At 40.2% G+C, this 18,114-nt stretch overlaps 2 protein-coding genes and 1 long non-coding RNA gene across 4 annotated transcripts; 1 reads left to right on the top strand and 2 right to left on the bottom strand.

Annotated features, from left to right (window-relative positions):
- Positions 1-5,706: 5,706 nt before the first annotated feature.
- zdhhc18a (zinc finger DHHC-type palmitoyltransferase 18a) lies at positions 5,707-12,521 on the bottom strand. Of its 2 annotated transcripts, XM_020648981.3 has the most exons (10): positions 11,921-12,520; positions 11,624-11,784; positions 11,185-11,334; positions 10,562-10,699; positions 10,414-10,465; positions 9,752-9,854; positions 9,551-9,663; positions 9,301-9,403; positions 8,151-8,221; positions 7,334-7,474 (listed from the first exon to the last, which is right to left on the bottom strand). In XM_020648981.3, exons 1-9 carry the CDS (start codon positions 12,154-12,156, stop codon positions 8,180-8,182), a joined length of 1,098 nt encoding a protein of 365 aa, XP_020504637.2. In that variant the 5' UTR covers positions 12,157-12,520; the 3' UTR covers positions 7,334-7,474; positions 8,151-8,179. The 2 variants fall into 2 exon arrangements, with proteins under 2 accessions (XP_020504638.2, XP_020504637.2); XM_020648982.3 differs by lacking the exon at positions 8,151-8,221 and having other exon boundaries at positions 5,707-7,474; positions 11,921-12,521.
- A 21-nt stretch (positions 12,522-12,542) lies between these two features.
- On the top strand, positions 12,543-15,202 carry LOC136179871 (uncharacterized). The gene is made up of 2 exons (XR_010666800.1): positions 12,543-12,620; positions 13,848-15,202. It is a non-coding gene; the product is annotated as an uncharacterized lncRNA (long non-coding RNA).
- Positions 14,995-17,803, bottom strand: pigv (phosphatidylinositol glycan anchor biosynthesis, class V). The gene is made up of 3 exons (XM_020648948.3): positions 17,433-17,803; positions 16,052-17,218; positions 14,995-15,957 (listed from the first exon to the last, which is right to left on the bottom strand). The coding sequence occupies exons 1-3, from the start codon at positions 17,499-17,501 to the stop codon at positions 15,670-15,672; spliced, it is 1,524 nt and encodes a 507-aa protein (XP_020504604.1). The 5' UTR covers positions 17,502-17,803; the 3' UTR covers positions 14,995-15,669.
- Positions 17,804-18,114: the final 311 nt, after the last annotated feature.

The following is an 18,114-nucleotide window of genomic DNA, read 5'->3' as shown; positions in this document are numbered from 1 at the left end:
CTGACTTTGCATGCAAAATGTGTTTAATATTTTAAAATATGATTTCAATAGAAGAAATCTATACAAAAAAGTCATTTTATACACAAATGCAAAATGTGTACCTTACATTGGGACAGTTCATTTCACTGTATAATATTTCCATGTATTGTACTGCCTGGTGACAGTAGTGGGTTAAAATAAGCAATATTTCCTTATTATATATTATTTACATTATATAAGTGTTGAATGAACATTAAATGTAATGGAAGGTAAATCTTGCTCAGAATGGTAGTTGTGCACATGACTAAATAATTGAATGTAGTGACTTTGTTAAATTACCTGTTAGTGATTCAAGCAATCATCAACACTGAAGTCAGCTGCTTTGGAAACAGCTAAAGGGGTTCATCAAGTGAAGCTTTATGTTGTAAAACGCCTGTAAAGGAACAATAATGTACAAATGATAACATGTGATTTTAAGATGTATTTGGATAATTTATCAATCCACTATGTTTTTTTATGTTTATGAAAATTTACAAAGGCAAAACAAACTCTTCTTTTTTACAATAAATGAGACGGGGCAACAAAAATAAAATAATTGTATTTTCAAAATAATTGAAATATATGACAATATATTGTCTTACACCATAAAAGTAAACATGTACTTATAGTGTGTGTCAGGATGTGTCAGGATGTAATTGGACGTTCTGGATTGTGTGATTAATGGTGACAGGATGTTTATGTCACAGAAATGTGTGCACATTGATACATTTCTGTCTTTCAGGAAGTTTGTCATTTTTTTGTGAAAGTTTTGTCTGAACAGGAAGCTGATGAACTGAAAAACCATCTGCTGCTTAAAAAGAAAAGCGACAAGTTGTTGCCCAACAGTTGAGCCTTTATATGATAAATAATTATCTTTTGGCAACCTAAGCATTTTTCTGTGCGTTGTTTGGGCCATAAAAGACAGTGTTGATGATAATGTGTGCTGTGATAAGGTTTGACCCTGTGGTACCCTGGTACACTAATCCACCTCCATGGCACATATTCAGGTTTCCATGGAAGCTCTTTCCACTTCACCACACACAGATGATGTTTTTCCACTGAGTTGTTGATGTGGCGGTACATCATGTCTTTTTATTTAATGAACTATCTTATTCACACACTAAAAATTAAAATACAATATATTGCAGTTTAGCAGATATTATATCTAGAAAAATGTAAATGTTAATTAATAAGTGGAGAGACACAAGAAAAGTGGGTCATATCCAAGAAATCTTGATCAACTGAATAGTGGCTGTTGTGTTTTCTGAAAATTATCATTATTAATTTACAATAGTAAGCATGATTTAGGTTATTTCACACCCTCTAGTAACTGTGCATACTGTAGTGTAGTGGTGCCTAAAGTAAACAGCCTCTGTTATAAACAGTGACATATAAGACTCCTCTTGCATATTTAGTCAGTTCATACTAGCCAATAAGAGACAGAGTATAGGGAGGGTCGCCCCTTCACCATCCAAGGAAAAATTGCAGCATACTGCTGAATATTGTCAACCAATCAATAGTGTGAATCAGAGGAGATTTAGAAGTGGGTATACCCTATGGAGACTGAAAAATAAGTGGTTATACTCCTAATACCTGTGTATACCCTGCACTACACCAGTGCATACACAGTGAACTGTACAGTCAATAGTGAAACCCTGCACAGACTCTTCTCTAATCTAGCAACAGATTGTATCGGTCAACAAACTAATACACAAACTAACCAAGTCATAACCCTGAGCTATCTATCCTGAGCTGTATGTACTGAAAGACTCTCAGGCTGTTTCAGGTGTTCACACATCCACCACCAAACCCAAACACACACATAATAAGATGTATCCATGTTACACCCGGGGAAATCCCTGGAAAAGCTGTCCACAAACATATGATTAAGTGTTGACCAAACTCTACACTCAAAGGCAAAGACACAGGTACACTCCCTTTCCCACATATTGTGTGAGGAAGTCTCACACAGGACAAAACACAACATGACATAATGTAATACAAAGCAACAGGTATGTTACAACATAATACAATTCAATGCATTACAATACAACAAAACGATATAGAATATTACATGCTACGGCACAATACAAACAATGCATTATGATGCAAAACAATATAGAAGAGTGTGGTATATACATTACGAAATTATATGATGTAATAAGATACAAACGACATGTTATGTTACGACATGAAGGGATGGCAAACGACACGTTACGTTACTTTTTATTACTTGTTTGTGTTCTATTTATCAGTACAACTGTGAAGATGACTTAATGTGTGCACATTTAAGTCAAAAGCTATTTTCATCAGGCAGCAGAGCGTGTCATTGCATTGTGTCACGTTCTGTCGCGTCTCGATGCATCGCGTCTAGTTGAGTTATGTCGTGTCACGTCATGTTGCTTCAAGTTATGGTGCGTCATGTTGCGATAGGTTACGTAGCATTACATAACATTACATTAGATTGCATTACATGACTTTGCATTGCGTTACATTACATAACTTTACATTGCAGTACATTACGTTGCGTTACATTGCATTGTTTCACGTTGTGTTATGTTATGTTACGTAGCGTTACATTAGATTGCATTACATTGCATTACAATACGTTGCGTTACAGTACATTGCGTTACAGTACATTGCATTACAGTACATTGCATTACAGTACATTGCGTTACATGACTTTGCATTGCGTTACATTACATAACTTTACATTACAGTACATTGCATTGCATTACATTTCATTGCATTACATTACATTACATTGCGTTACATTACGTGGTTTCACGTTGCGTTATGTTATGTTACGTTGCGTTACATTAGATTGCATTACGTTGCATTACAATACATTGCGTTACAGTACATTGCGTTACAGTACATTGCATTACATTACTTTGCATTGCATTACGTTACATAACTTTACGTTACAGTACATTGCATTGCATTTCATTGCGTTGTTTCACATTGCGTTATGTTATGTTACGTAGCGTTACATTAGATTGCGTTACAGTACATTGCGTTACATATCTTTACGTTATGTTACAGTACATTATATATTACATATTGGGTTACCTTGTGTTGCGTTACGTTACAACAGACTCTGCTGCCCAGATGAAAATATTTCTTAGACTTGAATGCTGTACACATTAAGTCATCTTCACAGTTGAGCTGATACATTTAACACAATAAAATAATACAAACATAAACAGAGAAGCAGAGTAGCATAAACCAATCAAAAGCACTAATCACACATAACATTACTAATACTGAATATGTTCCATATAATACACAAGAATGTGTGAAGGTGACAAGTGATGAGAACCCCTAAAAGCTATCCTTACGACCCCCAACAGCCTCAAGTAACTGTATTTTACTGCAGGGCTGCATGAGTTGTACTTTGAATATTTCAGGGGGGAAAAAAAAATACCTCCTAGTTTTGTTGTGGAACTTTTGCACCCTGGACCCACAGAACTGTGCAAGATTAGCAGACAGTTTGGTTGTATTACAGTCCAATAAATTGCAACCACACATATCTGCATGGCACTCACACCATTTGGTTGTTTCATGTTTCACTGGCTGCATTTACATGCTCTGCCCGCTGGCACATGCGGCCTGCTGGCAGCTGGTTGCTCGGCACAGGGTTAATTATATCCAGCTTCACTGCTTGACACAGAGACGCACTTTTAGCTCTCCAGAATCAGTGATGATGTTGACAGCTGCCCTGACTGTGAGTCACCTGTTCTTTTCACACAGAGGTACTTCACTTCTGCTCTGGTCAGACCAGCGAGCAGTGAGGAGAAGACTTGTGAGAGTGTGACACTCGGCTGCACACATGACAGCAGGGCCAAACGTGGCCCGCTGAAGAGGAACGAGAAAGATGAATCACAGAGGGTTGACAGCCAGAGGGAAAGAGGTAGTGGAGCTTTTCTTTGAGAGCTGGAATTTATTAGTTTTGAAGTGAAATGGGTGGCTTTCCCGACTGTTCAGTTACTTCATGTTGCTCATTTGTTTCAGTGAATGAGAAGAAATCAATGAAATAAAGATGTCCCATTAGACAGTTATGTTTCATCAAAAGGGCTTCTCTTTTGATGAAGGTCACTCATGTTTAAGATATTTAAGAGTCTAATTTATCTATAAACCATATTTTATGATAGAAAAACAAACTTTTTTCTGAAATCCAGCAATGAAACAGGCTGACTGGGTGGCCCTCTCTGTCTCTGTGCCACACCAGTTGGGGTTAAGGAGCACAACATACGCCAGCAATCACCTGCAGACAGGGACGACTTTCTACCGACAACTAAAACCCGCTACACACACACACATGACCTAGTTCCATCTCTGCTGTTGTTTAATTAAACTCCTCTTCACATCTCTCTTCTCTGGCAAATGTTTTCTTAGATTCTTCAAGGCCATGGAGTCGGAGGGTGAAATGCATCCCAGCTGCTGTGATGCTTTGGCTGCAGCCTCTTGCCAGACACTGGGCAAGAAGTCTAAACATCTGTTTTATGTTGGGTTAAGATATATAGGTTGCTATACTGATGCACCTCAGTGATTAAAAGACAACTAAAGTAAAAGATACATATGAAAAATTACAACAAACATTGAAGTCATTCTCTTTCAGGAACATGACATACTTTTCACATGTACAGTAAACAACCAACTTTTCTTCATTTCCTACTTTTCACCTCTATCTGACCTTCTGAAAACAGAAATAATTATATTAACAGTCTGTCTCTCGTTGTTTTAAACTATAAAAACACTCAGTAAAAGTAAAAATGATAACCCTCCCAACAAATATTCATGAGTAAGTTACTTCTCCAACTTTGAGAAGATACAAGATACAGAAAAACTCAACATTTAGAGCACACATTTTGTTTTCTTTGACAGGTGAATAACATCAGCCTACAGGGAGAAAATAAAAAAGCAGACTTTTCTGCAAAATATAGGTTCCTAAAAGCAATTTTTGAGGACCTTACATCAACATCCTCACTTTCCTGCACACAGTAGTAACAGCTGGGTGCAATCAGACTCTGACCTCAGCTGTCACGGTCCATCCTCCGTGATCGCTGACCTTGGGGATATTTTATCCAGTTTTTAATTTCAATAATTACAGGCAAAAAGTATAACCCTGGGCACATAACATCATGTCATCAGCAGAGCCAAAGGAACATTTAAGCACACTATGGACGAGGATTCTTGTTTTAAATGGCTATTAACAAGGTGGAAAAAAAATATTTGCGCTAAAGTCCAAAAGACTTGTTTGATTAAATAGGAGTCAGACTCCAGCAAGATGGAGAGAGGACAACGCAGATAGTGATTTTAAAAAAAAAAATAAAAACCTTGCTCTCTGTGTACTATGCTTTTGTATACATTACATGGCCTGTTTGTGAAAAGGCACTTAGTTTACCAGCTACCACTATTTATCTTCTCCACATTTAATTCCAACCCCCTCCACATCACTCACACACACATTGCAGTGTTGTAGCCTGTCTGAACACGTGGTCACAAGCATCTCTTCATTGTTTCCATGAAGGAGTTGTCCAAATAGATGACCTCAACTATTGCTGATTTTTACTGTGGTCTATATCATAGTTTGACATGAATCTGTTCAGAGTTGACGAGCTCATTTGAATACCCTGGTATGGGAAGACGATAAATATTTAAATATAAAAAAGAATCAAAAAGAAATTCAACGAAGCTGATATTTTTATTGACCAAATGTTACAGTTCCACTGTTACATCCTACAAAATTCAAACAAGTTTGTTCATACAAGCACTGCTTGTAATATTACACAACCTAAGGGTTATGATGCATACTGATAAATAAGCTACCAGTGACTATGGAAAAAGTATTTTCACGGATCCATCCTATGTACAGATGTAATGCTCAATAAGAAAAAGAAATAAAAACATAAAAAAGGCCTTTATTTTATGGTTAAACTGAATTATGTTCTGACTATAGCGTACCATCTTTATTTACATGCTGCCCCCTAGTGGCACAGCCTAACTCCTGCCTTCTACTCTCTCAGTTGGAGGGTTAAGTTTCAGGTTTAACAGGAAAAGGTCACAGCTATGAAAATGACAACTTGTCCTGCACTTAAACTGGCCTCATAATCAACATTCCTACATAACCCTGACTTACACAGTCCATACCTTCAGCCTGTAATGTAACCACCAACACACAAGTGACAGGCAGCGTACAGTCAACAAAACAGATAATCCCACAGATGAAAGCATCCCAGTTATTAATACTTCAATCCAAAACCGTGCTTGGCAGAAGCTAATTTGATTTTGGTATAATGTATATGACAAAGCAACAAAGTAGATGTGATCATATGTGTGGAAACTAAGGCTACACATTTCTGACGATTACTATTCAGTCATAAAATGAAAAAGCTGTGCCGCATTCATTCAGCCTCTTCTCCTTATTTGAAGTCTCCTAAAGTGATGGCCCACACATCAAGCAATTTACCATTTAGTCTCAGAGTTCATCAGGTGTTCAAGTCACTCAGAACTGTTCACAGATTTTACAGCAGAAACCTCCATATGTGTACATGAAAAATAAAACCAACAACATGTTGTCCCTATTCCAACTCAGATTGCTCAGTCATGACATAAGACTAAGTCGTAAACTGACTCCCTATCTAAGCATGCAGCTTCAGTAAATCTTTACTTTTGCTTCTGTTCCTCTTGCATCCACATTTGTATTTTGAGTATCAACAGACCCGTTTACATAAAGATATGATCAAGAACTGATGAAACACTGTAGCTGTGATGTATGGCTTTGTGTTCTGTGGAAGGTGTGGAGGCATATTTGTGGGCATTTTTGTAAAAAGGTGTTAAAAAAATATCTCTATATTGTGCTTCAAAGTATTACTAAGATATACCTCCAGTGTGGAGACACCAAACAGTAAAAAATAGCGAATGACAGGGCTGCTAAAACTCACAGAACATAAAGACCCTTCAGGTAATGCTAATTTAACTCATCAGTGACATCTTGAGATACCAAATGAAATACACAGCATGACCACCACTATGAAAAAGTTTGTATAGCAGGAAACACTGCCAGAGATGCAGAGCAGCAACAGGTTCAACAACACCTCGGGTTCTTTAAAACTCAGGGAAGTGGGATAAAGCCAAGGTCCGGTACATCGCCCAGAATTAAAGTGGCGCGAGTCATCGACGGGGAGGGAGAAGCCAGTCGGAAGGCCGGGTTAATGGAGTGCAGCGAGTCCCTCTTGCTGTTTCTACTGAACGGTGGGCAGGAAGCAGCCACAGGCTGGCCGTCCTGCTGCCTTGAGCAGCCGGCCAAGGGTGAAGCTTCTGCTGAAGGTGCTGTGGCGCTGGAGACCTCCACACTGAGAGGACTGGTCTTTGGTGTCCCAGGAGGACACAGGCTGTGGGAGTCGAAGGAGTTGACCACCCTCTCCAGCACGTCCTTGGTGCTCTGAGTGCACTGTGTGAGGAGGATAAAAACTGAGAAGTCAAGGAAATAGGGGAAACTCATCTGCATCATCAGGTTGTGTTAATGAAGGCCAAACAGGACAAAATGCATTGAAATGGTTAAAATGGTTAGTTTAGAGCTCATCAAGCACAGTGGAAGCAATGAAAGCAATGAAAGCACTGATGACGGTGTGGATTCGAATGGAGAAGCACGTAAGAAGGGAGATAGATACAGACAATGAAGTAAGCCGCTTCTTCTCGTTTTTTCTAGCTCTGATAAAAGGCAGAAGAGGAGTTACAGTGCAGGATCTTTTCTTGCTTACACATCACCATGCATGCACAAAAACAACCCACACATGATTCAAGAAAACATCCTGTCCAACTACAGAGAAGTCAAGAGTAAGATCGTCAGCCTTCAAACAACAGATCCATCCCTTGCCGAGTGAGAGTGAATGTTAGTGAGAAGACAATGAATGGTAGTGAAGCATGCACATTCACAAGTAAACCACAATCACAAGATCTGCCTGGACTTAGTCATATTAGAAGTAACAGGAATACAAAGCATTATATTAATAAAAAATAATGGTTGAGATGAGTATGATTCCACACGATGTATGTTACGAAAGAGACACAGTGAGTGGGCTTTGAAGCGATGTTGAGATTGGTTTAATACTCAACCCTACTCTTACCATCAACCGTCTACATGCAGCAACGCCCTTCAGGCTGTGCAGGAAAAAGCAAAATCCTGACAGTTCTCCTCCTGGCATGGTGGGATGGATACAATAAAACACTGAGAGTCAGATCATTCTTCCTGGGGTTAAAGTAAAGGCACATGAAACAGATAAACCCATTTAGATTCTTCATTTTACCCCACTGAATTAACATAAAATAAATCATAAAAACAGCTTAAAGTCTGGAAAGATGAACGCTGAAGCAGACTCAAAACAGAGACCAAAATACAAAAATAGTGTTTATTTAAAATATATAGGAACAACTTTAAGGTAAATAAAACAAGGTAAGAGATGTAGAGGTTTCTTTTTTTAAAGAAAATAAAACAGAATAGTTAAAAAATAAACCAGTTATTGAAGGCGTGTGACATGATCTGATAAAGTGCTGACACATAAAATACAAAGCAGAAAACCAGTTCTCTGTGTTCACACATAGCCACTCAAAAACACAAGCAAACCCAGTGGTACATTAACAAGGAGGTAGGAACAGCAACCTAAATGTGAAGGCAAACACAATCAACAATAAGTGTAACGATGTAACATGTTTAGTGTCCCACGACACCGGATTACTATAATACATCTGCAGCACAGTGACAGGCTAACTCAGCAACACTCGAACATATAGGTTTTATTTAAACAGCTCAATGGTGCCAAACAGTGCTACAGGTGGCTTCCAGGACATGTTGCTTCTCTTGCTCGAAGAACAAACTACACAGAAGTTTTATTCCAGCTGGCTTTGTTATGATTCATTCACTCTTCAGTTAAGGTTTCTGTTAAATGTCAGCTCTTAAATTAGCAATTACTTCTGTGCTTTATGTTGTGTGTCAGTTCCAAGGGACCACAAGCTGACTCCTGGTCATTTTACTCCAGCCCACTCAGGATTACCTTATATGACATTCATTATTCAAGATCAATCTTTCATAACACTGGACACACAGTCAAAGTACTGCATGTTTGCTCTGCTTGAGGGGCTGAGGCTGGAGGTCTGGAGGATGACGGTGTGGACACATACAAACAGAGGATAAGGCACATGGGGGGGGGCTAACAACAACAACACTGGAGCTATTGGACAGTCACGACTCAGGAGGGAGCACAAGCTGCTTCATCCTACCATGTGTGAGTCGTTCTTGGCTGTGAAGGGAGGCAGCTCGATCTCTGAGGCTGAAACGACGGGAATCGCTTCGTCAGGAAGGAAACCTCGTCTGTCGATCAAACTGGAGAACAGAACACAGGTTAACGTTAAAGCACGCTGTAACTGATGCTTTTATTTTGAAATGTTAATTATGCCTTTTAAAAAAAAAAAGGTATGTCTGGTTAAACAAACACAATCACAGATATAAGGGAGGGAGATCTCTACTAACCTTGGGGACATGGGTCCACATAATGTTGCACAACAGTTTGTGATTATACTGTTGTAAGTGTACGGGTTCCCAGAATCCTCTGCACCCTGTTTACTTGACCAGGAGCCCTTTATCTGCACAGCACGTACATAAAGTAAGCTATCAGTGAGTGGGTACAGCTTACTTTGAACTTTCAAATATATTTCAAATATTCATACTTACATCTTCATTTGTTGTGAGGTTGGAAGCTATCAAGTAAGTATGGAAGCCTGAGAGGCCCAAAATAGACCAGATGGAGAAGAAACAAATCACCAACTCCACCACAGTGCAAAAGGACGAGTTAAGGCATGATGGTATAACCAGCAGAACACAATAAAAACTGATCATAAAACAATAAGACAACATATGCGTGTGCAGCAGCAATTACAGAAAAGTCAATCAATCGTTCAGCTTCTTTTTTTTTTAAATTTGAGGTCAAAATGGCAGCAAACAAGCAACACGTGAAGAATCCAGAATGACACAGACATAAACTGTGATGTCATGCACATTATGCGTACCATGAGTAAATTAACTCACACCCTGTCTAAATATCCAAAGGAACCACTCAGTAGTCATGCAGTCTATATATGTCTAGCCACTGACATCATCTCACCGGGACATGAGGCAGCAAACCTCCTACTGGGAAGTCGTCAGCCTGAAAACACTGCTTTGCTAATGCTAACTCTCTGATCCTATTAAGCACGAGCTTACGCTGAAGAGCAGCAACCAGAATTGCAGTGTCAATAGTGTTACTTGTGTTACTTCTTGGCACTATAAAGTAGCAAGACAAAACAAACTGTTCTAATACACGGGTTCATTATGTTATACTTAAAAAATAAGGATATCTGGCAGGGCTCTCCTGGATGGCTTGAACAATGCTTTTGCCTGCTTGAGTTCCTGGAGAGGAAACAAACAAAAAAAAAATCATACACATGGAAATCTAAATTAAGAGTTTTAAGTGTGATCATCTTTATACAAAGTAGGAATACTTACGCAGGGTGATGTGTGTGATGACACAGCCAAATATAAAAGATGTCAGAAAAGACAGGGAGATGATGAAGCTGTAGAAAAAGCGGTAATTGCGTTTGCCCACACAGTTCCCCACCCATGGACAGTGGTGATCGAATCGCTCTGGGGAATTTAAAAAAAACGCACATATACCAGCAATTAGACACATCTTCCAAATAACAAAAGTAAAAGACTTAATACCCAACTAGACAGGAGTCAGGTGTCCATGAACAATCCTGGCTTTATTCAATTATTTAATTCCAGTGTAGTGACAGGTGGGCTAGATCTCACACTCTTGGTTGTGAGAAATGAAAAAGTTTATTGTGGGTTCCTTTGAGGATTTTTGGATAGAGACTTGAAGTAATCTAAATCTATACCTTGTATTACTACAGAACTTTACATTTGCCCGAGGGAAACACAGTCTATGGCTGCAAAAGCTTGTACAGACCCTCTCTTTATGGTGAACTACCTCCATCCTGCTACATATGAAGCAAACTAACAAAAGTTCCCCAGCTAAGCAGTGCATGCAGTTCCTTCTTGCTAGTCATTTTAAGATGCTCAGAATTAGTGCAGGTGGGTGAAGTGTTTACGTCTTACAAAATCCTTACCCACACAGTTGTCACACAGGCTGCAGTGGGAGGTCCGAGGGGGGCGAAACGTTTTACAAGTGAAGCAGTATTTGAGCTTTACCACCTGCTGGTTGATGAGGATCTCCTTGGTCCGCGGAGGAGGGCGATACGTAGAGGATCCTGAGGTATCTTAAAATAGAGAAGCACATGACGCAGGCTCACTGAGACTTCACTATCAAAACAGCCCGCCCCCCCTACAAATCCTTAAATAACACAATGACGAAATAATAAACACAAAAAAAATATAGGTCCATCTCTTGCAGTCTTCGCCTATCATAGAAAATAAGCTGCTTAGGTCTTTGCCTGCAGTTCAACAACAACATGGCCCTCACATATCCCCCCCCCCCCCATATGGCAAAGCTCTTTTACCCCATCTGGCCCACAGCGAGTGTGCGTGCATGTCCATGGTTTGACTTACCGATCTGCTTCTCTATGTCTGCTGCTTCATCTGGGGTCGCCCTTGGTAGGATGCCTGGATCTGTAAAGCTGGTTCTCAGCAGGGACAAGACCACAAATAGAAAAAGTACCCCACCTATCACAGGTATGAAGACGGTCAGATGCTTCACCAGAAATGGGCAACTGTCAAGGGGAAAAAAAAAGACCACCCATCTTTAATCCCAAAAGATAGAACACTGCCAACAAAATAATCATTATGGATCTACAAAGCATGTAGGATTTTGCTAGAAAGCATTTAAGGAAATGTCCAGGTACTCACTCGAATGCAAAGAAAAGGCCACATGTGACAACAATAAGGCCCAGGGTCAGAGGAAGGATGCCGCTTTGTCTGGCCACGATGATCCGTCCATCGCAGAAAAACCTGTTCTTCCCCGGGAACACTTCCCACTTCCTCCGGGGACGCTGCACTTTCTTCTCGTTGTGGTTCTGAGCCGACGAGGGCAACACCGACAGAGCCCGAGGGTCGATCTGCTGATACTCGCAGTTCTTCATCATGTAAACAATATCCACACGCCTCCCGAGGTACGCAAAAAAAGGCACAAAAGAAACTCTCCTTTGTCGACACGTTGTCCAGGGGAAAGCACTCTCAAGAGTCAGTCATTGTACACTGAGATTTTTGCTTGTTCGGTTAGCGTTCAGATGCCCATTCTGAATGCTAACGCTAGCTCGCTAGCTAGCGCACAAACAAACCCATTCCTGTCCGCTGCAGACTTTCACTAGATGAATTAGTTCGAGGCTAACTACCATGTTTGGTAGTTAAACCAAAGCCATTCTTAATAACAGATTATAAACTCGTCTTTTATCGCAGAATTACTCCAGTAAACGGGCTTCTGCTCAAGCTTCTTGCGGCGACTCACACGTTTCCTTTTTTTTATAATTACAGTCAGTACGTAGTGACGTCGATGCTGACGTACACACAGAGGACTCACCGCGGACTTGACACGGCTCAAACACTTCCGGTATGCGATAATATGATTTGTTAGATCGATTCATTTTCCAGCCTCTGTTAACTTATGATCCGTCTCTGGTGGCATATTGAAAGCTTTAACGTGTAAAGCAAACACACTCGCATCAGATATCATATTGAATAGAATTACTTTATTGATCCCAAACTGGGAAATTGTGGCGTTACAGCAGCAGGTTATCCAAACACACAATATGAGTAAAAAACACAATGTTACCAAATTTAAACACAATATAATATTAAATACAAAGTAAATAAGTACTAAAAATATCAAAACTAAGAATGGGAATATATACAACCAGGATTTAACTAAACATTACTAGTCTTAAATAGGAAGATTAAATATGGAAGATTGAATGTAAATGTGCAAAAACAGAGTCGTAAATGGACAGTATTGATATAAGTTAAAGTGCATGAGTGTAGACATTTAATAAGCAGAAACTACACAATATAACGGCGAGTAGACAGACAAATGAAGTGAACATGAGTGCAGGGATCATTTGTAAATTTAACATGTGCAGAACAGATTACAGTGAGGAGAGACAGATATTATCATGATGACAGTTCTCTGCTCACATGAGGTGAGCTGTTGTACAGAGTTATGGCCTTCGGTAAGAAAGATCTCTTGTATCTGTCCTTGTGACAGCGGAGTTGTATGTATATTATCTTCAAAACTGTAGTCTCACTAAGAAGAAGTGTTAAAAAATATTCACATTAAGAACACTTACAGCCGGTGTAAACACCATAACCTGTTTCTTCATGTCAAGATTAATTTTAAGATAGGCCTGTCTTTAATTTGATTAAATCCTTATTACGGGATGAGGAGGTGTCCTTATTTGAGAACAGCATTAATCTACAGGGAGATAGTGTAAATCAAAATCTGTGAAGACACAGTTTAAGTGGGGACATTGTTTTTCAGCATTTTGATCTTCATTCAAAGACATTAGAATATTATGTGTTCATCGGGTTTGTTAAATTCCTCGTAGGATCCTTCCATTATACCATTAGTCTATAAGTCTTTTCTATATTCTCACTTTGCAATGATGGATAAACCTCAATCTGTGGTATATTGTATCGCTCTGCAGGAAGCCAAACAAGTTACAGACGACAGTAAACGGACAAAAAATACAGTCCCAAAAACGTCATCAACATATCCCAATTAAAAGAGGTAAACATAAGTTGACATGTTTCAGTAAGCTGATGGTGTTAATTGTGTCTGCAGCAACCCCTGCACCTCTACTTCCCTCCTCCATGAAGCGGCCTCCTGACAAAATTGAGAGGGATTATGGAGGAACCCACAAAGGCGCCAATATTTGGTTTAATGCTACCACTTTCCCCTTTCGAATCTGGATCTCATCTTTGTTTCTCCCTCTTTCTCTCTGTTCCTCCTTCCTTTTTTTTCTCTCAAATGAGCTAAGCATGTTGTTATGCACATCTTATTATTCAGAATTTGCAGCAGCAGTTTATTGCACTCCCCTGCTGTTTCTCTTATCAATGTTGGCATGTTCAGAAAGAATTAGCCTACATGATTTGGCCCACCAACTGTATCATAAAAATAAACCAGATGGATACAGTGGATATTTTGGGCAGTACTTATAAATACGTTATTAGCTACATGACAAACTGAAAAGACATTTTGAGACATTTACTAAGAAGGTTTTAGGGTCCCCACTGAAACATAACTAACTGCCCCGTTGTGACGTATCATCATCTCTCAGTCTTTACAAACAGCTCGCTGGTGACCCACAGGTTTTTCATTGACCTCTTTGTTAAAGAGGTTTTTTTTACCACCTCAAAGACCTCATCACAGACCCTCTCCTGGACCACATACAGTTTGCTTACAGATACAACAGGTCTGTAGACAGTCCTGTCAACCTGGCCCTCCACTTCTCCCTAAGTGTCTGGACTCAGCAAGAATATTCTCCAGGGTCCTGTTTGAGGATTTCAGCTCTACTTTCAACAACATAATCCCGGCTCTGCTACAGGACAAGGTCTCCCAGCTGAATGTGCCTGACTCCCATCTACAGGCAGATCGCTGACTTCCTGTCTGGCAGAAGATAGCAGTTGAAGCTGGGGAAACATGTCTGTGACACCATCAGAACCATCTTTCTCCTCTCCCTCTACACCAGCATCTTCCCCTCCAGTTTCTTCTTTTTTAAAGTATGCTTGTTTTAGGGACTGAGTGCAGATTGCTGAAATGACCATTACAATCATCTGAGTTGCATTTCATTGTTTCATGAACAACAGCAACCTCTAGTGGTTTGAATTAAATGTCATCAGTGTACTAAAAGACAAAGAAAACCTGTTCATACAAGTTGCATTAAAAAAAAAATTTAAAAAAAACTTTTTATGTTTGAATGAACTCGGGATTGTTTTTCACATTTACTTTAATCTTTAAATTCAAAGCTAAACTTGCCAGTGCAACTTTGGCAGTTATTATCCTGTACATCAAAACACAATACAGCAGTTTTACATTTATGCCTAAAAAAGCCCCCCTCCCCCACATTTAAAGTAAACTTACATAGAGGATGATTTAACGTCAACAAAATGTTTATTTTTTAATTCATTCCCTAAAGTCCCAAAACTCTAACTTGGAATGATTTTTCCAGACATGCAGTGCAAAATGACTTAGGATAAAATTGTCCTTAGACTGTTGCAAACACCATTAAAACAGAGATGTGTAAATCTAATTTGTTTTCTAGCGCATGAATAAATTGGCATACAAAAAAAACCTTATTTAAGTCAATACTTTCTATGCAGGACTTGGCGAAAAACTCCTAAAATGAGGCGGAGTATTGTTACTTTTCTCTACTTTGATTTTTTTTTTTTACTGAAATTGTGGCAAAAGCTATTTCTTTTTATTCTAAAAGGAATAAATAATGGCAAATCCTTTTTTTTTTTTACCTGGAATAATCTGCATTATACTATTGCAATGAAAATATTACAATTACTGGTATTTAAAAAAAAAAAAACATTTCTTATCATTCAAAGTTTGGTATACAGTCCTTCAAATAAATATTGCATTTAAAGCTCAGAGTAACAAACTATGTCCATGGCAAGAAGTTGCAATGCAGAGCGAGGCCCAGCAGCCAGTAAGAGAGGAAGTATCCCAGGATGCTTTGCGTGGTAGGAGAACAGGTTGTAAAGTGTGGCAGCAGAGCGATGATGGGGTTTTGAGGTTTGTGATCGCATCCATTTCTGGATTGAGTCTGTAGCTGCACATTGGGATTTGATGTTTTCCTCCGATGAAGAAGAGGTTCATTGAGGAGGAGCAGATGAGCACTGATCCAGAACGGCACCGGAGACGAGGAGGCCATGAATCTGGTCAGAACCTAAAATTGTTAGATCAAATAAATAACAGTTGTTTTTATTACAACCAGACAGACATCAATGTACAATGAGAACATGATTAGATGGTTGACTTACCTGCACATGCATGCACAAAGTTCCAAACACCAGAAGAACTGTTGAGTGAACAACATACACAAACACTCGGGGGTTGAACATTCCCGGGGTGGGTTTGTCAAGTCCTTTATTTGCACTTGTCTCCCAAAGTCCGAGCCTCAAACACAGCTCTGGATTAGCTTGAAAGTATGCATAAGCTGCCATGATGCCGAGGTTAGCCATCGGCAGAGCCAGGATGAAGTTCGGTATCTGCCTCAGCTCAAAGTAGCGGAGGAAGCCCACATCCCAGTACACATCCTGGATGTGAGAGTAAAGCAGTGGGAGTGGTCTCATGCACCAGAGTGGTGGTGGACCGTTTTCATCTGGGACTCGGTAGCCCTTTCGTTCAGCCAGTGACAAAAGAGGAGGGGGAATCCGTTCCAAGGAGACGGATGGCGTGCAAAACGTCCTGTACCCGTAGTACTGGAAAGCACAGAAGGGAATAGCGATTATTGCAGTTCCCAAGAGGGAGGTTAGCAAGAGGCGGATAATGACCCAAATATATCTGAAGACTTTACTATGGCCTTTTGTTGTTGTGCGATACACACGGATCTGGGAGATGGCGTGCAGAGATGGAACATAGAGTAGAAATCCTATGTTAACAAGTCCATTGGATCGTGCTGCGGTGGCTATGCTGAGGGCCAGGCATGCTCGGAGAGTGAATCCTTTCTCCAGGAGGAACAGGCCGCCAAATGTTAGCGCCGCAAACAGGCTCTCTGAGTATCCAGCGGTCATGAAAACGTTGGCTGGTGTGATGCAGTAGAGCAGGCTGGAGAGAAGAGCGAGACGCTTGTCCTGTAAAACGATTCTGCTCAGCGCGTGCAGGGCCACCACACTCAGCAGGAAGAGGGCACTGTTGCCCAGAGCAACTGCCACCAACAAACGCCCCCGCACGCTCAGCCAGCCGCTTACGGGCCACAGGAGTGTGTCGGCCAGGCCTCGCAGGACCACGGGGAAGAGGGGGAAGAAAGCAAAGTTGTGCTCGTAAAGGTATCCTCTCTCAGCGATGAAGAGGAAGTGCTCTGCGTCCCAGTGCGAGAGGCCCCCCAACAACCACTCCACTGTGGAGTCCAGGTAGAGGGGCTCCTCTGTCCGCGGGGGCCTGAACGCATCAGCATCATGGTCAGGGATGGCAGCATTCAAGACAGCCTTAGGAGAAATGTTGTACAAAATTATAATTCACATTCCTTAAGATTCTCCAACACAGTTTTGCTTTCATGTCCTACTAAACCATGTAGTTTGTTTCCCCCTGAGGTCTATTCATTTGCCACCACATACAAACATATAAGGAGACCAAACAGGGGGTAAAAGGTTAAAACTAGGTTAAGACTATGTCCTCAGATCTAACAAGCCTTAAACTTACTTGTAGAAACAGCGACAGACATCTGGTGACTGTTGCAAACTCCAGAACTGCTCTGACATCCATAGTCATTGATGTGACGGACAAGATCTGAACAAGCCGGTTTTGACAGGCCTGAGCATTGTCGCTGCTACGAGACTCTCACTGCTGGATTCGTCATGTAGAGCATCACACACAGGTAGCTCGGAGACGCTATTCTGCACACGACCTCCTGAGACTTACGCCTTATTTACACGTTCGACGTAAATACTGTTCCTATAAGATTTACAGTCATCTTCAGACACAGTGTGTTTTCGCTCAGGTGCAATCTTTGTCCTCACATCCTCAGCCTGCAGCAGCCTAACTCGTTTCGAATAGCTCCTTGCACTTCCGGGGAAACCGAAGAATTAACTTCAAAATAAAAGCTCGAGCACCTAATGAAGAAAGCTTTTCTTGTTTCGTTTGTTTTTTTCCAAATCTGAAATTGTAGTTTTTTATCCTCAGCCCCGCGGCTTCTTTGATCACTTTTATATTGTTATCACGTTCTCCAGAAGTAGGGCTTCATACTGCTTTGTGGACATGTTTTTAACTGGTGCATGTTCTTCATTCAGCAGAGAAAATATAAGTAAACTTAAGTTTTTAAATAGATTACTTTTTATTTTTTTATTTCAATTAAAATGTTAATGAATTTGGGTTTTCTTGGCTT

Source organism: Labrus bergylta, chromosome 8, assembly GCF_963930695.1.
Source record: "Labrus bergylta chromosome 8, fLabBer1.1, whole genome shotgun sequence".
NCBI classification, from domain to species: domain Eukaryota; kingdom Metazoa; phylum Chordata; class Actinopteri; order Labriformes; family Labridae; genus Labrus; species Labrus bergylta.
Note: the sequence above shows the minus strand (reverse complement) of the source record. Positions and strands in the feature narration are given on the sequence as shown.